We start from the raw sequence: 23,385 nt of genomic DNA, 5'->3' as shown, positions 1-23,385 counted from the left end.
TATGGTAAGGAATGAGCCGAGGTATCCCTCTAGGCATTATTTCAGGTTGTCTTGAAATCACTTGTCTCTCACTTGTATGGGTTCAAAAATCGCTTAGGATGTAGAAATATTCATGCAAGGAAGCCATCCAGCCGGCTTATAGAAACTCCGTGGTTCTGCCCAGAGCCCTACCGTTCCTGGAATTATGCTTTTTAGGGGCCTCGGTGTCTTCTTCTACCATAAAATTTTGGAGAAGTCGCCATAAGACCAATATTGTGCCAGTGGGACTATTAAACACTACAAAAACAAAAATACTTTATAGATTTTATTATTTAATGTGATCATGACCAGACTAGGTTGAAACTAGTAGTATGTTTGGTGTTCGGCTCTTTTACAGCCGGTCTTGATCGAGAGTTTTCTGCATAGTCAACCGCTTAAAGGCACCCCAACCCCCTCTGACCGATTAAGGGTTGCTTAAAGGTTGTCTTCCCTTTCTAACTAACGCACAACACTAATCTTTTTTAAAGAGGGTTTTATTTTAAAAAAGATATTTAGGAGTTATTAAACAGATACAGTGACGCATAAATAAAACTGTACCTCCAAGACATGAACATGAACAATGATATCTGATATCAATGCAACAAGGATAAATATTATCTTAGCTATTTTTATCATCGGTAATAATTTTATTATGAAGTTTTAAAGTTGAAATCCTGTTAAAATTTTCCTTTATTTCGCGAATGCAATTTTCTTCCTTGTTTACTTTAATTTCTCCGTAAGAATATGAAACGTAACAAAATTTAACCCCAAGCTACTTTATATAAAGTAATAATTTAGTTAATTTAGGTAAACAGTTTGTTATATTATTTAGGTAGATTTAATATCAAGTCAAGTTGTCAAGTGTCAAATATTTGAAGAATACCATATCATTTAGTCAAAAAAAAATGTTATCTTTCTATTTATATCTGGTACAATGTAAATATTAGAATTGTTAGACAAGCAAATATGTAGCCGAGTAATTACTTATGTGCTATAAATTATATATTACCGCTAAGCCTTTAAGTCAGTCAGTATTGTTTTGCTTGATTGCGTCTGTATAATAGAACAGACTCAATCAAACCGAGGCTTTGCTGAATTCTATGCTTCCTAAAAATCTGTTGGCGATATTTTAAATTTGACTATGTTACACTTCGTAGATATGTATAGTTATTACATCTTACACTCGTCGTAATTTGATACAGTCAAAATGATCTTGTATTTTAGATATAGGTTTGGACTTTTATTTACGATTCGGATGTTATTTTTTTTAACTATAGACTAAGTACAGTTCAATGAGTGCATATGCTTCCTTTTTTATTAGAATAAGAATTTGACGTAATGAATACTCTAACAGTATTCATTTCTTGAGAGTAAAGGCGAACCATGTCAAATTTGTATTTAAAATTGACAATTTACTTTCATTGTAGCCATTTCTCCATATGATGCGTAAGAGAAATAAGATTAAAGTGTTCAATGCATATTAATTGATTATTAAAGCTGTTGTACAATAAAATATCCACTATAATGATACACTTGCTTTTCTCTGTTTCGTGCGTATCAAGTATATATTCACATTGACAAATGTAAATAAGAAACAAAGAAAGATTTATTACATGATTCTCAGCGGATTGTTGAAATATGGGAATGAAATATATCTTGAATCTTCACAGCAAAAATATCAAACATTTTATTCTACTGATACGACCTACACTTAAATGCGTAATAAATAATCAGAAGTCGAATATCTCTTGCTAATTATGGCCTACACCTTAAGACATAATGTAAACAAACTAAAAATGTTGACGAAATGTGCTAGAGGTTCAACCAGGGTACAATGGTACAATGGTAGGTATCTGGTATGCTAGAATGATTATAAGTTTTTCTCATAATGATGTCAACGTCGTGCATTTTACTCAGAAAATGTATGTTCATAATTATTTGGAATAGAGTTGAAAAATAAATACAAAATATTTCTAGTTTGTATAAAAAACAATGTTTTTAAATTTGAATGTATGATATCAAATGAAACCATTCTCCTTAAGTAAAAGGAAAAGTTGTTCAGCCGCTGTGCATACAATGCATTATGATCGATCGCACAAACCACTGAGAACCACTGGAGATTTTAAGCTTTCTGAGCTTGCGCTATGCCTTTTCCGATAACAGGACCTTTTTCATGTAGCAAAAGTGCTGGCCAAACTTCGTAACTGACTTTAGGCCCTCTTGTTGTATATTCCTTATATAAGTTCTTGTCAAACTCTTCCTCTGGATGACAGACAGCTAAAGCAAGAGGCGGTGATTGTACAACCATCATCCATCCCAAGAAAATGCATTTCTTTATAAATGGTTTAAGGGCTGGTATAAATCGACTATCATTCCAACTACTTGCTGCCATGTATGCCTAAAATATAGTACATTCAGCTGACAAAATTCATTGTTGTCCTAGGAACTTGCTACCATTTATGTCTAAAGTTAATTAATCCATGTGACCAATACACATACTTTCAACTGCTTTAGACTGACTGACTTAATGTGCAACCAGTTTATATTTCACAATTTAATTTTCTGGCAATGTAAAATAAATGCAATAACATGTTTATCATGTTTGGATTATTGCAACTCTCTTCTATATGGAATTCCAAAACGGTCAATGAACAAACTGCAATATGTCCAAAACACGGCAGCTAGAATCGTAACCAGAACATCCAGATACGACCATATAACGCCTGTTCTGCGTGAACTCCATTGGCTTCCTGTGCAATGTAGGGTAGAATACAAAATTATAACACATACATATAAGGCACTCAAAGATCAATCACCAGCTTATGTAGCGAACATGCTAGAAATATATACACCATCCAGAAATCTGAGATCGCAGAATAATGCATTAAAACTAGTGGTGCCCAAATGTCGAACTATACGATTTGGTGACAGGAGCTTTCAGACAGCTGCTGCGAGGTTATGGAATGCCCTCCCATCTGGCATAAGAGAGTGCAAGACCGTGCAAAGTTTCAAAAAAGCGCTAAAGACGCATTATTTCATACAATTCTTTGGCAACTAACATCTCACTGATTACCTGATTTATAATGTAGGTACTTTGCCGGCCAATTAATTACTTTAATTAAGAACTCCAGTGTGACAGAATAAAGTTGGCGGTGTTTTTTTTTCTGTGGGATGTGTCATGGATGTTCTCCGGACCGTTTAGGTAGGGATTGACCCAATCATCCGGGACGGTTTGCATGCTGTGATGCATTTCGCAGACATCATACCGTTTAATTCTGTCTGTTCAAAATGTAAGATATCTTCTGTTCTATTCTGCTCTGACCTGTGTCTTTGATAGGTCAGTTAATGTTTTATGATATTATATTTTTGTTTCATGTTTTGATCTGCCTACCTTCCAATTTAAAATGCTTGGTATCTTATTACCGTAATGTAATTTTAATTTCTTCTATAATAGTTCAATTCCCATTTTTTATTGAACATTATATAAATGTTTTTGTGTAAAGCACTTTTGAACGTATTTTTATATGAAAAGAGTGCTATATAAATGTGGTATATAATAATGTACACTCACACTGCATACTCATGCCAATATTGGAGACTCTTATTCAGTATGTTGAGGCATCTCAATGTAACCATCAGAATTGACTATATAATTCATATATACATGTACATGTATATGTATATTAGAAAACGTAACATATGCTGTATGACAAATATTGAACATTTTACCTTCTGAACAATCGGTACCATTGACTCAGCGACCTCTTTTCTGAACAATTTTAGCTGACCAACAGAAACATCCGGCTTTGTCACCTGTAAAATTAGCATATACCAATTATATGTATTAAATGTTTCCAACTGGCTTTTCTTAACTCAAATGATATAAGCATCTTGTATCATATTCATCCTTCTAAAGGAGTTGAAACTAACAAAAGCAAAATAGCGTAGCACTAGTTTCAGTGACTTTGAATGTCTCATTATACTTCATTACAACTCTCTTAGATGTACGAACGTAATCAATTCAACGTCAACACAAACCCTCATTCACTGATATCCTCAATAATGGTGAGTTTACCTTCATTAGACACAAGTATAAGGTCATTAACAAGACAGCAAAACATTTTACGCATTACCTTGTTCAAAAGTATTTGTCTACAATTTCTTAATGCGACAATTTTAGTTTTTAGTCTGATCTACAAGTATGTACTATACATGTAAATACCTCTATGTGACTTTGGGTGTAAGTCTGTGGGTTTTTGCCCTTATCTCTAGATTTCCACTTTTCTCTAAGATCAATATCAACACCAGAGAATCCATATAAAGATACTTCCTTCAGCAGTTGTTCAGACTAGTTGATAATTCAACATAATACATAAATATTATAAAAGAACTTTCCATATGCATGCAGGACAAGTAAATAACATTTTATTGAACTCTGTGTGCATGATTATTTTTAAGATGTTGCTCTCTTTTGAATATTGATTACTCATGAAACGTTCAAATTTAATTCCTGATATATTTTCTTAAAACAAATACATTCAACTCGGCTTTGATTTAAAATGTTTCTAATATCAGTATGCGATAACACAGGATTTCACGAAATGCTTTATAATAAAGATTTTTTTTAATTAAACGGCTTAATTTTCATGAGGTGTGTTTGCATTGTCGTAAATATCTATTTATCATTAATTAATTTATTGTTGACGTTTCGTACAACATGGTAGTCAGTCATTACGTTGTCTCTGCAATTTTGATTCATAAATTAATGTGTCACCCATTTCACACAATTGGTAATTTTGTAACTTACCAATGACCTTCTCATTGTCAAGTGCTTTTTCTGAAAAGAAAACTTACATTAAAACGGGAAAGGTAAGAACAGCGGAAAACCCACATGTTTCCCAACAATAAATGATTTGGATACTGTTAGATACCTATACAAAATGTATGTTTTACGTATTAAGAAACTAAATAAGAACAAGAATCCAATGATGAGAGCCATGTTCCTAGAACGTAACCTCCCAAAACAACCGCCTTCCCCTCTCTCATATATATAAGTATTAAGAAAACAGATAAACCCTCAACCCCCCCCCCCCCCCCCCCCACCCCCCCCCCCAACACACACACAAACAAACAGTAGCATATATATAAGTATTAAGAAAACAGATAAAATCAACACTAAACAAATGAAGGACTTCATTGTGGAATGGTTTGCATCTTTATGGAGCTTTAACAGGTTAATTGCGCGCAGGCCTGCACTTTTCTGTGTTAAAAGTTAGTTCAAAAGGAATACAAGAGCTAAGATGTTTGACTTCAACAGAAATGGGTAATGTAGAAATATAGAGTATATAAAAACGATATAGAAGTACCCTTTTCTCGATATCCTTCAGTTCTTCAAAAAGAAAATTCATGGCTTCCTCCGTTTTCTTTAACAGTTTATCAGACTTCCTTTGACAGAAGTCTATCACATTCTGAAAAGGAATGAGTAGATATTTTTTGTTATGAACGTTGTTATAAATACCAATTAGGAAGAAACAATATATGAATATTGTGATAAAGTTTGATTATCAAGCAAAATTTCGCTGTCATAAAGTTTAAAACCTTTCCTTTTTTAAATTTTAGTTTCTTGTATATTTGGAGGTTGCGTAACAATATCAAAATTGCATGTATCAGAAAGTTTCGTAGCTTAAAAGGACATGAGATTTACTAAATACTTAGCTCAATTTATATACAATCCTTTATATTCTCTATTCTCTATACACTCGTTGGAAATTCACTAAAGCTACAGTCACACATACGGATATGTCTGTGTGTTGAGGTACGGTGCGGGTGGGATTGGTCTGTTGAGGCGGACACACGGATAAGTACGGAGCAGAACGTCTTAGTACGGGAAAATTGGTGAGAAACGGTGAACAAAAGATTACAAAACGCGAATAAGTACTACGTTGAACTACGTTTTACTGCGCCTGGCAACTTGCCCAGCGCGCGGACGGGTCTGCGGTGAACTACGTTGAACTACGCTTAAGTACGGGCAGCATCGGATAACTTCGTTCAGCTACGGTAAGGTACGTTTCAGTATGGATAACTACGTTTAAGTACGTTTAAGTCACGCTCAAATGGCTACGGATCGCTCAAACTTTTGTGCATGTTCTAAAGTTGGAGAAACTTGCAAGTTTGGGATAAGTCTTGAATACGTTTTGACCAAGTGTTGCTACGGATTTCTACTTTGAGGTACGTTTCAAATACGGATCGATACGGATTACTACGTTTCTATCCGTGGCTAGACGTAGCTAACCGCGCCGTATGTGTGACTGGGGTTTATAGCTTAATACCCCAGTCACACATACGGCGCGGAAAGCTACGTCTAGCCGCGGATAGAAACGTAGTAATCCGTATCGATTCGCGCCTGAGCCGCACCTTAAAGTAGTAATCCGTATCACTCCGTACGGCTCAGGTACGAATCGATACGGATTACGTTTCTATCCGCGTCGTATGTGTGACTGGTGTATACTGTTGTCATCTATATTTCAAATGTAACAAAAAGAAATAAAATTGAACGAATGACATTTTAGCTGTGTATTCTTATAGTAGGCATTCATTCATAAATGTAGATGTTATTACGTATTACTTTATTTTCAGAAATAGAGACATTTTACACCCCGGGGTGTAGGTAGAGTTTCGACGACATCATTAAAAGACTGGAAAGTTCCATTCTGTATGAAGAAACTTACCATCAGAGTAAGCTTTAAAGTCATTATTGCTTCAACTTCTTCGTAACCCGCATCTAGGAGACCTTCAAGAGCATCTGTCCATTCATTGTCATATATTTCGCTGTATATTTCTCCAAGTTTGGTTGGTCGGTTAGGATCACTCAGATCTGCTATGGCGGGATTGTCTTGCACAAGTCTTTGTCCAGCCATTTTACTGAGCCTTGAAAAAGGTAGAATGCAGTAGCACGAACATGTAACTATATTAAACTATATTTAACATAGAAATCATATAGTATTTTTCTCACTTTTCACTCTACTGTAAACACGCTTCTTGCGTAATAATGAAAATATCATTTTTAGCTAATATGACTGGTGTACATTATCTAATGGTTAGTTGTGAAGTAAAGAGACTTTTCTCGTTATATGGAATGTATTTCCCATCCATGAACTGTAAATTTAAATTCTAGTGTTGAGTCCATTGTGTCTATATTTGTTTGTTTGTTTGTTTGTTTGTTTTGGGTTTAACGCCGTTTTTCAACAGTTTTCAGTCATGTAACGGCGGGCAGTTAACCTAACCAGTGTTCCTGGATTCTGTACCAGTACAAATCTGTTCTCCGCAAGTAACTGCCAACTTCCCCACATGAATCGGAGGTGGAGGACTAATGATTTCAGACACAATGTCGTTTATAAAATAGTCACGGAGAACATACGCCGCGCCCGAGGATCGAACTCACGACCCCGTGATCCGTAGTCCAACGCTCTACCTACTGAGCTAAGTCTATATATGTGGGGGTCTTGTGTTAGAACATAAAATTGTTTCCACGAGCGATTGTAATGCTGGACTAAACTCTAAACTTTATATATCAACTACAGTGAATCTCAAAATTAGTCCTTCAGTGCAATGTGGTGGTCATTAAAATGTCTCCCTGGACACAGGTTCGGTGTCAGTTTATTTTCTTGTTCATTGGGATCATCGAGTCTACTAAATGTTTCTGGATAAAAACAATCGCCTAGGGGATGTTATGGATGTCGTACGTAACCTCTGATGAACATGAACTAAGTATGTTATTATTTTGATTAGATGTGACCTGTTACTACAATCTTACACACCTTTTTCAATATCATTTAAAATAATATACAAAATTAAAGTTGTTTCAATAACGTCTCTACACGTAGCTGGGCTTGTTTCACCTTTTAAAAGTTAAAGTAGTACGTACCTGAAATGAACTTGAGCATTTTCATTTACTATGGACTAAGTACTTATTTCTCTGTTATAAGAAATACAAAAGTTTAAGACAAAGGAAATAAAAATACTTTATATGGTGTATAATAATGTGTTACACTGGAATGAATAATCATAACATATTTGTTTGACTCAGTTTTGTTATAGTTTCTGATCTTTTGGGATCGTGGAATTCATTCAACGTTTGTGAATAATAGAGTTTTGCTCAAAGGATATTGCACAATTCATTACCCCTCAGGTTTTGCTACTTTAAAGGGAATTCCGATAGTTTTTTATGCGCATCTTTCTGCGCAGCCAACACTTTCTATGGAAAACTGAAATGAAGTCAACATTTGTTGAAACATGTTACAGACAGTCTTAAATATGAGAAATCTTGAATGAAATAACATTTTTGATAAGTTTTACCAGTAATCAAATGTTGATACTGGTTTATGCTGTATTGACAAGTATCATGCCTGACAGGTATCTTGCTATTTTTGTGATTGTGTTTTCACATCGCATTTTAGTACAAAGACAGTGTTGTTCATATAATGTAAGATAATTGACTTAGTACTGATAAGACAATATCACCTTTCAGATTATTTAGTATTCAATTATAGAAAGAATTAAGAATTTTTAAAACTTTTTTGTAACTTCTAACAGACATACATGTAATCAATTTGGCCAGGTTCGCGCCATTTTCCGTCCGAACAGGTGTTGTATTCTAGCGGTCTTAACATAAAAATTAGCCTGGTGACCCATACATTTTTAGCCATTTTTATGCTCACAATACAATTACCTATATACAAGAAAAACAGGAAAAATTCCTATGAAAGAGTTTTTTCAAAACTTAAAAAAAATATTCTTCACTATGGGTATTTTTCACTGAAAAAAGTTCACAAAAGTAAATATGAAACAATTTTTTTTTTCATTTGTACCCATTATTGTAAGGATAGAGTATTACAAATATGACTATGATATCAAATAAGTATATAATAAAATCTGTAAAAAGAAAAAAACCTTATTGTGCTGTCTTGATGTGTATTTTGGTTGGTATTTATAAAAAAGCAGAAAATTATGAAAATGTTGAAAAATCGCTAGCAGTTTCAGCAACAGTGGGTGTGTTCAAAACAATTTTTCACAAAAACAAGCCTGGTGACCTATTGTTTTTATTTGTTCATTGTTTTCAGCACAAATTTTCCTATCATATATGTGAATTTAAAAAATTTCTATGAAAGGAAAAAAACTATAGGAATTCTCTTTAAGGGATCTTATTATAGATTTCATCATATGAGCCATGAGAAAACCAACATTGTGTATTTGCGACAAGCATGTATCCAGACCAGCCTGCGCTTCCGCGCAGACTGGTCAGGATCCATGCTGTTCCCTAACGGTTTCTCTTATTGCAATTGGCTTTGAAAGCGAACAGCATGGATCCTGACCAGACTGCGCGGATGCGCAAATGCACTATGTTGGCTTCTCATGGTTCGGCTCAAATATATGAATTTAAAAAGTAAGGATACCTCGTCATCAAATTATTTTTCTCCTCTGATATCTGTCTAAACTTTTCTTCCATATCTTTATAGTCTTTCTTAAGAATATCATTATATGACTGCAAGCTTCCGTTTGCTCTCTGTAACTCATCAATAATTTGGGCGTCCCTCTCGATCACTTGTTCGAAATGTCTTATTTTCTCAATTTCTTTCTTTTCCTTTGCATCTTTTGATATTCCTTTCAACTGTAAGAATTACATAAACTTTGAAGGTAATGGACCCGAAAATGACAATTTCCGTTTAATTACGTATTTTGGCGTTCCAGGTTGATACGGGAAGCTCTGTGATGTTATATCAGATATCAATATGGCCGACAAATGCCGAGATCGTACGGACAAAATACGATTGAAATTATGGGTATGAGTAAACTATGCATACTTCAACACAAGTTTGCTGGGAAAAGTCAGAACCTGAGTTTAAAAACGCATCGAAATTCATTTCTAAGTCATGTATTAAACACCTCATTGAATTTATCGCTGAAGAAATAGTCGACGATTAGCCCTCAGTCCTTTGGATGTAGGATTAGTAATACTGGCTTTGATCGGCAAACCTGTCAAAACATGCATGCTATTGATAATACAGCAATACGAAACTTCCTAACAATAGTTTACTTACAAAATTGTTTGATTTTGTTAATGCAACTAAACTTAAAAAAGCAGGTTTTGATAAATTAAACAACGAAGACGGAACAAACACATAAAGGAGCACGTTGAGGGCATTGCCTTTTAGTGTCAGACTCTAAAATATTGTTTAAGCATAAGAAACTTGTCGAAAACACGTACTGTAGATAAATGTAATCCGTTCGACATAATAATGACTATGCACATATAACTACATTTTAGATTTATTAGCTTGACATTTGCATACAAAAACGATTTAGTCATGAACATATATAAAGACAATTAATTTCAAATCGTCAATTTAACTACTGTTTTCGGCATTTACCTTATCTTGAACACTTGCTAACGGAACATCCAGTTTCTTTCTCTCAACATTAGGCATACCACTAGTAAACGATTTCACAAGCTGACTTCCGCTAATTGAAAATAGAAATTATAATTCGCTAAAATAGTATTTAAAACGTTAAGTATGCTTTACGGGATGCAATTTGATAATAGTTTCCTTTGGATTGTTTTCTCGGTATCAGGCAGTACCTGAATTATAAAATGAATATTCAAACACGATGGATGATATGGTCAATTAGGAGGAACGACAATTGATATTGCATGTATTTAAAGGTAAATGTTTCATGTGCTTTAGTTTAAGTAAACTATAGGATAAGGCTCTGAATATATCATATCACAATGTAAAGGTAAACATTAGTTCTGTACATTTCATCAAAAAGTGTTACTTTTAAAAGAATGTTGTCTAAAGAAGTGTTTCGGAACCTAAAAGAAGACACATATGTAGTGATCAAGGCATCGAGTAATGTAGGGCAAAACTGATACCTGCTTTGTTTCGGGGGTGCTGTTATAATGTCGTCAAGATATTTATTTTGTTTTTTGAGAAGACTATTATCCTCTCTCAACCCTTTGATTTTTATTTTGAGTTGTTGTATTTCATTCTGTTGTTTGAAATGCTCCCGCTGTATTTTGTCTTGCTTAGCCTTTTGTGTTTGAATTACTTCTCCCTAAGAATACAAAAAGATAAACGTTTTAAACGTAAGTCATTTTATGACAAAAAATCTACCGGAATAATAGAATAGTCATTTTGTGTAGTTACAGTTAACTTTATAAAAGTCTGCATTACTGCCAACAGTTAACTTCTGCTTCATTTATGCAAACTACATAAAATCTGCTTTACTGCCAACAGTAGACTTTTGCTTCGTTTATGTTAACTATATAAAAATCTGCTTTACTGCCAACAGTTAACTTTTGCTTCGTTTATGCTAACTACATAAAAATCTGCTTTACTGCCAACAGTTAACTTTTGCTTCGTTTATGTTAACTACACAAAAATCTGCTTTAATGCTAATAGTTAACTTTAGCTTCATTTATGCTAATAATCTGCCAAAAAAATGTGACTTCTGATGGCATTTTTTGTTAATGCTCGGATATTAGTATTAAAGTGTTTCTTAGGCCCGAACATGAAATTTAAAAGGGGCTGTCGCCTTCTAGGATGCCTCATTACAGTACAATGGGGTCGAAGGTCAAATAAGTGCATTTACATATAACCTATGCCGCTGTGCACTCGTTTTATTTTCATATACCATCTAAATTGGTTTAAATACTGTGTCTCAATGCCCTTTAGTACTTTGTAAATAAAACTGATGATAATATATAACATATATATCTAATATATATAATATTATATAGAATAATATATATCTGGGAAAAGTGGCATACGATGGCAAAGTGTGTTTTACTTGACATGTTTACTAATCTAATGTGGATGAACTAGAGAAATATTTTTGGAACTGTCGTATCCAAGGGTTATTTCAATGTAATTTCAAGGTCATAGACATGTCAAGGTCAAAACTGAATTTTTAAAAGTGACTTCTATAAGTTATTTAAGGTAGCAAAATGGTACGTATATCAACAATATAATCAGCAACTTTTCTAACTCCACACCTGTTTTTTTCCCTTTATCGCCAAATTTTGACAGATTTGAATGAATGTTTTACAGAATGTTAAATGAGTATTCTATTATTATTTAACATAAAACGATCATAGCCTGATGTAAATTCATTTAACTGTAAGGGTAATAATAAGGTAACCCTTAAATTAAAAGTCACATTAGTAAATTCCAAATCACAGTAGTACACTTTGATCCTATTAATTCAATGCAATTAAAATTATTGTATTCTGAATGTTCCACTCTGTCTAGTTTAATGGAACATCTGTTAATATTTTCAATATGTTAATTTTCATCAGGTTTGTGACGTCATTAATAACACTACATTAATGACAAAATTGTTTAATCCCGGAGATGACGGTACTTGCGACATACAGACCAGCACCAAGTTGCATTCATTCTGTGACATTTTTTGGGAGGGGGTGCCTTATTTAAACTGTCATGGCACAACGAATATACGCACAATTGATATCGCTGTTAAGTTTATTTAATAGAAGTGGTCATTAAACAATGTGTCCAATTTTCAATCACATCCGTCAAAATTTGGCAGAGATAAAAACAAAACGACGATTTGATAATAGACATTGTCAGGAGTGATTTCATCCTCCGCTTCTGAATCATATGGAGAAGTTGGCAGTTACTTGTGGGGAAAACGCTACTACTTGTAGAGACTCCAGAACACTGATTAAGTTAATTGACCGCCGTTAAATGACTGAAATACTGTTGACAGTAACATTGATAATATTATATGGAATCTTTCTCCAGCTCCTTAAGAAATGATTTCAAATCTGGTGATGATTCATTATATGATATATATTTATGTTAATTTGTCCGTGTGGCAATGGTTAAATAGCACCATTATAGAAGAATAACTGGAATATTAGTCACAACATAGGTTTACACAGTTCATGTACGGTAATAAACTAAACAGATGAGATCTGTAGAATTTGAACTAGTTAATATATACACTATTCCCTTGATTTGCTGTAATATAGTTCTTTTTTCACTATCGGTCAGGCATTTATCAACATACTTTATGTATTTGCAATTAAGCAGCATATTTCAAGAACTAGATTTTCTATCACCAAAGCTCTTAATGCGATATTTGCATCATTCAGCACGCTATTTCTGTTTCGATCTTTATCATCTTTGGCTTTGCTTCTACACTCTCACTTCCTGGTCAAAACAAAGTTGAAAACGAATCAGATGGTAACAATTTACAGATCTGACACACGGTTCCGGACAGGATGTCCTTGATAACATTATGAAAACAAAGCTTGTGTCTTGACGCTGAAACATTAGTCATTCAGATGTTTTACAAATAAAATATAAAATTAAAGATATGAAAAACATCAGAAAGTTGCTTTAGTATTTTTATAATAGTAACATTAAGGTTCATTCAGTGATATATTGAAGTTGTACCTCCCGATATTTCATGATTACTGACAGATGATGGTTCAGCTAATCAAAACGATGAAATATGGTGGTTCGATAGTTAAAAAGAGATATAAAATGCGTAAAAATAACTTCCTGCAGGATGAGAAGAGCATGAAGATGATATTTGAAATTCAAAACGATGGATTTATAATAAACAAAGGTGTTGTAACAAACATGATTTGCCCCTATATTCACAGTCATAAATATCATACTAATAACATTCAATATACTATCGAATTCACTGACAATTGTCAAGCCTTTTTGATGTTATGACATCTAAATAACCAACATAAACAAATATTTACAAAATTGTAGATATTGCAAACACTTGAAGAGAGGTTACCAGTTCTTATAATAGCCTAATGTTAATGTGCAAAGAAATAATATCTTAGCTGATTAAAAATATGAAAAGTACCATTTTCATGCTGACGGAATGAAAACACACACACACACACACACACACACACACACACACACACACACAAAACATAACATTTGCGCGACTTATATTTACACTTTGATATCGTTATAGGTAGTATTTCTAAACGCCCACACAGTCATGGAATTGCTACAGCACATGCGTAAACCAATGGAATAGAGTTTTGATTGACAGCATTGACCATTTTAGATAATGATTGAGGGAACTTTTACATTTCATATTATCTCACAAACAGACTCAATCAAACCGAGTTTGCTATTTTTACGTCCTGGAGTTCTGTGCTTCCGAAGGAATCTTTAGATTTGTTAACAGTTAGTACAGTCAAACTATGTTCGCTAGAGCTCGACGGGACAAGCACAATGCGTTCGAGATATCAGTAGCACAAGCCGACGTGAATTATACATTATATAGACCTGACACTGAGTTCGAACCGAAAGTAGTAATTGGATAATCCGTATTCGAGCAAACGGAATTTGACTGTACTAGTCGTTATAAAATACGCGCCATAGAATTGTTCTACCTGTACTGTTCATACAGACAATCACATAGGTAACCAACCAGCCATTATGGAAATTGTTAGCCTGAAAACGGAAATTTTAGAAGCATGAGAAAGGTAACTTCCATAAATGAACAAAATATCAGAGCGTACGAAAAGTTAAGCTCATTCTGTTAAAATAACTTTAGTCGTTTTGAATTTTGCCAGTCTCAAATGCAATAAATCTATTTGAAGTAATTTATTTTACTTCTGAGATTCATAATTATTACCGAAAAAATACAAGTTTGTATTAGAATTTAGCAAAAATGGTGAAAGTCTGAAGTTTATAACAAAAAATGCACTTATTGCCCTTTGACCTTGTGCTGTGACCTTACTATGACCCTTAGAAGGCGACAGCCACCCCCCCCCCCCCCACCATCCCCTTGAAAAGTTTCCAGTTTTTTAGCTCACCTGTCACATAGTGACAAGGTGAGCTTTTGTGATCACGCAGCGTCCGTCGTCCGTCGTCCGTGCGTCCGTCCGTGCGTTCGTCCGTCCGTAAACTTTTGCTTGTGACCACTCTAGAGGTCACATTTTTCGTGGGATCTTTATGAAAGTTGGTCAGAATGTTCATCTTGATGATATCTAGGTCAAGTTCGAAACTGGGTCACATGCCGTCAAAAACTAGGTCAGTAGGTCTAAAAATAGAAAAACTTTGTGACCTCTCTAGAGGCCATATATTTCAAAAGATCTTCATGAAAATTGGTCAGAATGTTCACCTTGATGATATCTAGGTCAAGTTTGAAACTGGATTACGTGCCTTCAAAAACTAGGTCAGTAGGTCTAAAAATAGAAAAACCTTGTGACCTCTCTAGAGGCCACATTTTTCATGGGATCTGTATGAAAGTTGGTCTGAATGTTCATCTTGATGATATCTAGGTCAAGTTTGAAACTGGGTCATGTGCGGTCAAAAACTAGGTCAGTAGGTCTAAAAATAGAAAACCCTTGTGACCTCTCTAGAGGCGATATATTCATGAGATCTTCATGAAAATTTGTCAGAATGTTCATCTTGATGATATCTAGGTCAAGTTCGAAAGTGGGTCACGTGCCTTCAAAAACTAGGTCAGTAGGTCAAATAATAGAAAAACGTTGTGACCTCTCTAGAGGCCATATTTTTCATGGGATCTGTATGAAAGTTGGTCTGAATGTTCATCTTGATGATATCTAGATCAAGTTCGAAAGTGGGTCACGTGCCTTCAAAAACTAGGTCAGTAGGTCAAATAATAGAAAAACCTTGTGACCTCTCTGAAGGCCATATTTTTCATGGGATCTGTATGAAAATTGGCCTGAATGTTCATCTTGATGATATCTAGGTCAAGTTCGAAACAGGGTCATGTGCGGTCAAAAACTAGGTCAGTAGGTCTAAAAATAGAAAAACCTTGTGACCTCTCTAGAGGCCATACTTGTGAATGGATCTCCATAAAAATTGGTAAGAATGTTCATCTTGATGATATCTAGGTCAAGTTTGAAACTGGGTTACGTGCCTTAAAAAACTAGGTCAGTAGGTCAAATAATTAAAAAACCTTGTGACCTCTCTAGAGGCCATACTTTTCATGGGATCTGTATGAAAGTTGGTCTGAATGTTCATCTTGATGATATCTAGGTCACTTTTGAAACTGGGTCACATGCGGTCAAAAACTAGGCCAGTAGGTATAAAAATAGAAAAACCTTGTGACCTCTCTAGAGGCCATACTTTTCATGAGATCTTCATGAAAATTAGTGAGAATGTTCACTTTGATGATATCTAGGTAAAATTCAAAACAGGGTCACGTACCTTCGAAAACTAGGTCAATAGGTCAAATAATAGAAAAACCTTGTTCGAAACTGGGTCACGTGCCTTCAAAAAGTAGGTCAAATAATGAAAAAACGTTGTGACCTCTCTAGAGGCCATATTTTTCATGGGATCTGTATGAAAGTTGGTCTGAATGTTTATCTTGATGATATATAGGTCAAGTTTGAAACTGGGTCAACTGCGATCAAAAACTGAGGTCAGTAGGTCTTGAAATAGAAAAACCTTGTGACCTCTCTAGAGGCCATACCCTTGAATGGATCTTCATGAAAATTGGTCAGAATGTTCACCTTGATGATATCTAGGTCAGATTTGAAAGTAGGTCATGTGCCTTAAAAAACTAGGTCAGTAGGTCAAATAATAAAAAAACAGTGTGACCTCTCTAGAGGCCATATTTTTCATGGGATCTGTATGAAAGTTGGTCTGAATGTTCATCTTGATGATATCTAGGTCAAGTTTGAAACTGGGTCAACTGCGTTCAAAAACTAGGTTGGTAGGTCTTAAAATTATTAAAATCTTTTGACCTCTCTAGAGGCCATTTTTTTCAATGGATCTTCATGAAAATTGATCTGAATGTTCACCTTGATGATATCTAGGTCAGTTTCGAAACTGGGTTACGTGCGGTCAAAAACTAGGCCAGTAGGTATAAAAATAGAAAAACCTTGTGACCTCTCTAGAGGCCATATTTTTCATGAGACCTTCATGAAAATTAGTGATAATGTTCACCTTGATGATATCTAGGTCAGTTCAAAACAGGGTCATGTACCTTCGAAAACTAGGTCAATAGGTCAAATAATAGAAAAACCTTGTGACCACTCTAGAGACCATATTTTTCAATGGATCTTCATGAAAATTGATCTGAATGTTCACCTTGATGATATCTAGGTCAGTTTCGAAACTGGGTCACGTGCGGTCAAAAACTAGGCCAGTAGGTATAAAAATAGAAAAACCTTGTGACCTCTCTAGAGACCATATTTTTCAATGGATCTTCATGAAAATTGGTCAAAATTTTTATCTTGATAATATCTAGGTCAAGTTCAAAATTGGGTCACATGAGCTCAAAAACTAGGTCACTATGTCAAATAATAGAAAAAAAACGACGTCATACTCAAAACTGGGTCATGTGGGAAGAGGCGAGCGATTCAGGACCATCATGGTCCTCTTGTTATAAAGTTAACAATGAACATGGCTGTCGAGCATTAACAAAAAAATGCCATCAAAGTCAATTTCTAGCCCTCTTTTTTGGATATATAGGCAGACTATAACTACATAAAAGTCTGCTTTACTGCCAACAGTTAACTTTTGCTTCCTTTATGCTAACTACAAAACAGTCTGCTTTACTGCCAACAGTTAACTTTTGCTTCATTTATGCTAACTACATAAAAATCTGCTTTACTGCCAACAGTTAACTTTTGCTTCATTTATACTAACTACATAAAAGTCTGCTTTACTGCCAACAGTTAACCTTTGCTTCATTTATGCTAACTACATAAAAATCTGCTTTACTGCAGCATGATTAGAAATACATTTTATTTCATAGCACATTCTCGACGGTCCACAAAACTACATACAGAGCAAGACGTCAGTTGTTTTATAGATATATTGAACTGCTTCACTTGAGCTTTAAGGAGTTACCGAAGAAATAAATATATTATTCAAACACATGTAAATCGAAATCAATCTGATTTTATTAGATAACTTTATGTATAATACATAATTTATTTTATGTTTTTCTAAGAACTTACTTAGTTTGAAAATAAATACTCCGTTTAAGAAACAACACTTACCACTTAACATAATGGCCATGTAGTCGAACAGATACATTATTCGCTCGCTTTTCATTAACATTTTAACAAGCGTAACTTAAAGTCTAGATGGTTACATATCTTCATGTATATCAAAATAATTTGTGGTATTATGGATAATATTTTACCTTGTTCATGCTAAACTCTTGTAACTTATTTGTTGTCTCTTGCATTATGGCAAATATATAATCCCTTGTTCCTTGATCAAAATTTCCACCTCTTTTAAGGTTTTGTATAGTCCCAAAAAGTGATCCAAATTCCTTTTCCAGATGGCATAACAATTCTTGTGTGGGAAGAGAAGTGATATGTGGTCGGCGTGATCTATTCTGCTCCTCCGACGGTCGTCGGGGTTCTTCCGCTTCACTCATAAAATTTCCCATTTCTAACAAATTAGAACCTCTGAAAATTATAAAATTATTGACTTCTAGTAAGGTAAATATATGGATTTAATGCTTTTGAAAAAGTGATATTGACCGAAATCACCACTTATTCAAGGCACTAAATCGTTTAATTCTACAATCTATCAATCGAAGGGTTCTTAAAGACGGTGATGCAAATGTTTGCATTGGTTAGTAATTATTTCTAGTGTTAAACGGTAGGGGGTGTGAGAGGTGTTGCACATTTCATTACCTCTCATGAACAGACTCACTCAAACCGAGTCTGTTATTATTCTTCTTGGTTGCATTCTTTGCTTCCAAAGGATCTTTTAACAGAATTTTAACTATGTACGAGATGACATTATATGGGTCAAACATTAGGTCTTAACTGCTGAATGCAGTATGTATCTGCCCTCGAGCAAATATGACTTTTTTATCTGTAATCACATAAATACAGATTTAATAATAATGACTGATATTACTCACTATAACTTGCTTAAACAAAACGATAACTCTATGTATCGTTAAAACACATACACAATGTACAATTCATAAATTGATCTGTAATCTGCAAAAACGTACAAATTATCTTTAACGTGTAGTGAAAATTAAAATAACTTCCTCCTTCAGATGTTTTAAAACTACGATATCATATAAACATTACTTTGAATTATACAAGTGTGGTGTTATGGGCATTAAGGCGGGCTGGTATGAAATATAGTATATTATTCTATATCTATTTTATTTATCCAATCATGAACGTTTATTTGCAACACGTGACCGTACAATATATTACCTATTAGACGCACGTGCGTACAAAAAATCTATATTTTTTCCATATTTGGACGGTTCGACAGTCCCATGTTAAACATACGATAAAGCTTGAAACGCATGTAAATGTTCCGAATGTAAATCAGGTGAAGAGGCACAGAGTTTGAATATGCTTCTGTATAATATATATTTGCACTCGTACCAAGCTGGAGGCAAAATTACAATATTTAGTGAATAATTTTTTATTTAAACTAAAATGAAATAGATATAGAATAAAAATGTTACTTACCATTGTACTGTACAATACGAGATATATTTGAACGAGTACCCAGCTGGGAAAACCATATTGGACTCGCCTAGCGACTCGTCCAGTATGGTTTTCTCAGCTGGGTACTCGTCCAAATATATCTCCGTATTGTACAGAACAATGTTAAGGTATTAGGCCCATAATAGAGTACCTCCTTTTTAAAGAGTATTCAATTCCTACTATAAACCTACTTTGACAGCAATTTTCAGATGGGGGTAGGTTCAAGCCCCACTGGGACCAAATTTTTTTCCCCTTATTATCCTTTTTTTCTTATAAGTTTTTACTTCTTTCAAGATTTATTATTGATTTATTGTACAAAAGTGGAAAAAAAATAATTTTATAAGCGATTTCTTGCTGTTCAAAATGGTTTTACCTCTGAAACAGAAGATGTAGAGTTAGACATCTTTAAAAATACTGAGTTACATGCGGTAAAAGTTCTCTATTTTGCCTTCATTCTTTAGATTACATATTGTGGAAAAAATGTAGGTAGGTTTAACTTCTGCCCCAAAGTTATTTTAGAATGAATTAAGTGAGCCAGCTTCAAAACATACCCGCAGGATTCGACCTTAATTTTTCAATGTTGGAGTTAGAATTCTGTCTCATTAAGTCCGTTTACTTGAGGCACCCTAGAAAAAATGATACTGGCAGTTTTATTTTAAGTTTTATAATTGTTTACCAATAGTTTGATGTTTCTTTTATAAAAAGTAATGGTAAAATGAATTATCTGCAAACGTTTTGGATAAAGGCCATCACTTTGAAAAGCTCGAGGAAATACCATAAATTATACAAAATTTATAAAAAACGGCACGGTAAAAGTTTTTAAAAAATTGCAACAAAGTGCGAAGCACGGTCAGCTGTGAGAATATACCAAGCAATTCCATTTTTTAAACATTTCTATTAGGGGTCTAATACCTTAAATAACCTAATAATAATGAAATCAATGTTGCATTAAAACATAGATTTATCTTTGCTAAAACGAGCTACTTCCTCTTGTTATGTCAGCTACACCGGCAGTTATTGTTTCTTTAAAATCAAATGTGTGCATTAATTTATTAAAATATATTATGTTTTGTATCCAATTTAACAATGCCTAACATATATAGCAATTAGGTTAACGTATAGAAAACGAACTGTATATACTTACGAAATCGATAAATAATGTATGTTTGTATTATGACATTTAATGTAAAGAATAACAATCCAATCGGTTTATGTGAACAAAAATGAAAAAGGTTTCTACACAATTCACAATCATTATGTAAACAGCTTAAGAAACGGCTAAGAATAATTTACTTCCTCTTAAAATAAGAATAGAATATGAGCAAACCAAGCGTGATCGTGACTCACCATGTTTACACTGCGACTCACCATGTTTACACTGAGACTCACCATGTTTACACTGAGACTCACCATGTTTACACTGACACTCACCATGTTTACACTGACACTCACCATGTTTACACTGAGACTCACCATGTTTACACTGAGACTCATCATGTTTACACTGAGACTCACCATGTTTATAGTAGTCGCAACTTGACCGCGATGGTTGACCTTAGGCTGATTATTCATATCGATTATTTCATTATAGAAATCGAGGGTGCTTAGGGTGGCCGTGTATAATTTTATGGAATTAGTTTGTATACAGTGCAGTATCAAAGTATATACACTTACATTTGATCAGTTAAAACTTTCCAATACACTAATTTATATTTACACAAATTTATATTTTCTTTTTCTCGTGCAGCTCGTGTTTTACGTACACTCCTTTTCAATAATAGGTTGTGCCTCATTGTGTATTATAATGCGAAGGTCAACCATCGGGGTCAAGTTGCGTCCACTATACCTACCGGCTTCTTTGTTCCGATGAGGTCTATAAACACCTTATAGACCGCTTATGAGGTCTATAAGAATTTCCAGACCTGTCCTATTCCTACTGTCTACACAAAAATCTTAAGTGCCTTAGTGGGACTCGAACCCGAGTCGCTCCGATACTAGTCCAGTGCTCTAACCACTGAGCCAAATTGCCGACACATTTACGCACTTGTCAGACATTAAATTTAAAGTTATGTGTAAGCGACCGAAACAATGCAGTAGAACCATGAGAAGTTCGTGCATGACATTTTAGGTGAACGCGTGATTGACTCCGTAAAATAGTATAAATTGCTTCAAAAAGGTAGGTTTTAAGTGAAAAAAGTTCGACCAGTTTTACATATCATGACTTTACTGTAAAGTTTTAACATTCAGTTCTAAGCAGGTCTTGATATTTGTCAGAAAGTTAATACGGACATACTCTTCCGTGAGAGTGGAGAATGCTTCATGAAACAGGACATTTTATTTTACATAGAAAAATATTGACAGTGATATAATTGCAAAATAATATAAACAACACAATTTCATCCAAGTTAATAAATAGTCTGCTAATGAAAATTGTGACGTTTTCTGTACAATTAACATGGAACATAAGTAACGAAGTTGTATTTTTGAAAATAACTCAGTTATCTTGATACATCCCGAGCGTGTCTGAAATAAGATTAACAGTTTAAACATATTTAAAGGCAGTTTTTAGGTAGTGTTAATTGGTGGGAAACTGGTTAAAGCACATTTCTTGTTTTATGAAAAATGTTCTAAATTTGCTGAATGGCATTAATTTATATCGAATGAACAGTTGACATTTTTATGCCTTTAAATATTATTAGATACTTTGCACTGTACAAGGTTTCATTGATTCTATACTTGTTTTGACATCCACAAGTATATGACAACTTCTGCACGTGAATCAGGTGTGGAGAACCAAAACGACATTAAACTATATAATGTTTAGTCAAATCGTTGCAATGTCAATCAAAACGGAGGCCTCTGACTACAAACCTCTTAATTAGTTTTAATCATTGCTTTCATTGTCAAGAAAACTGAAGCTTTTTATATTTTCTCGATGCTGTCCGCGCAATTTTTAGCACAGTTCGCTGTGTCTTCTTGGCGTGTGCGAAACTAGGGTATATTATGATACGCATTTGTTGTGATAATGTAATGATATATCTATATCAATACTTTTTATACGGCAATATTTAAGTAGCAAATTAAAGAGCTAAGTAAACTCTTTTGTTTTTAAATAATTATGAAAAAAAAACAACATAAAATACCATTCGCGTCAACTTCTGACTGATTGACTAGACAAACATTGATGATCTCAGAGAGAGACTATTTTCATGCAATACAAAATGTCATGTCCTAATTGCTGACAAATATGTTTACAGGTTCGTAGCAAGTTGGGCATTACGTTTTATCAATAGTAGCAAATAAATTGTGACAAATAATGTCGTGTTCTTTATTCTAACTATTTTTATCATACATACACGTTACAAACGATCTTCAAATCCGAAACCAATCTGGACTATGTAAAACAAAAGAAGCATGTAGGTAAGTCAGTTATCATTCTCGGAATAGGTCTGCATTGTGTTTATAGACCTGTGAGGAGATTTGAAAATCTCGCTCGCTACGCACGCTCGGTTCACAAATCCCTCACAGGTCTATAAACACAATGCAGACCTATTCCTCGAACAATAACTATTACTTACAGTGAGGATGGAAATATATACAAATACTGTATTCTGTAAGATCCAGAATATTTAAAAACAATCCAATTATTCTTTTCAGTATTAGGATAGCCATTCAGTAAAAATGTAAAATAACTTACCAACACACTTGAGAATGATTTACATCCTTTTCAGATACATATATGAGCAGAAATGTTGAAGTAGTAAATATATAGATACTTTAGATCACTAGGTATTTACTATTTTGACGTAAGAAAGTAGAATATACGGAAGTAAATGCGATTATCTTTTGAC

General features: G+C 34.1%; 1 protein-coding gene across 2 annotated transcripts; it reads right to left on the bottom strand.

Moving 5' to 3' along the window:
* Positions 1 to 290: 290 nt before the first annotated feature.
* LOC123557873 (uncharacterized) lies at positions 291 to 23,385 on the bottom strand. Of its 2 annotated transcripts, none has more exons than XM_045349616.2 (11): positions 23,232 to 23,385; positions 18,208 to 18,478; positions 10,949 to 11,130; positions 10,446 to 10,536; positions 9,471 to 9,685; positions 6,747 to 6,945; positions 5,385 to 5,486; positions 4,826 to 4,855; positions 4,241 to 4,366; positions 3,748 to 3,831; positions 291 to 2,416 (listed from the first exon to the last, which is right to left on the bottom strand). In XM_045349616.2, exons 2-11 carry the CDS (start codon positions 18,457 to 18,459, stop codon positions 2,141 to 2,143), a joined length of 1,557 nt encoding a protein of 518 aa, XP_045205551.2. In that variant the 5' UTR covers positions 18,460 to 18,478; positions 23,232 to 23,385; the 3' UTR covers positions 291 to 2,140. The 2 variants fall into 2 exon arrangements, with proteins under 2 accessions (XP_045205551.2, XP_045205550.2); XM_045349615.2 differs by lacking the exon at positions 23,232 to 23,385 and adding an exon at positions 20,679 to 20,828.

Source organism: Mercenaria mercenaria, chromosome 5 (genome assembly GCF_021730395.1).
Source record: "Mercenaria mercenaria strain notata chromosome 5, MADL_Memer_1, whole genome shotgun sequence".
Taxonomy (NCBI): domain Eukaryota; kingdom Metazoa; phylum Mollusca; class Bivalvia; order Venerida; family Veneridae; genus Mercenaria; species Mercenaria mercenaria.
The sequence above is the reverse complement of the archived record's forward strand: the minus strand, read 5'-3'. Positions and strand labels throughout refer to the sequence as shown.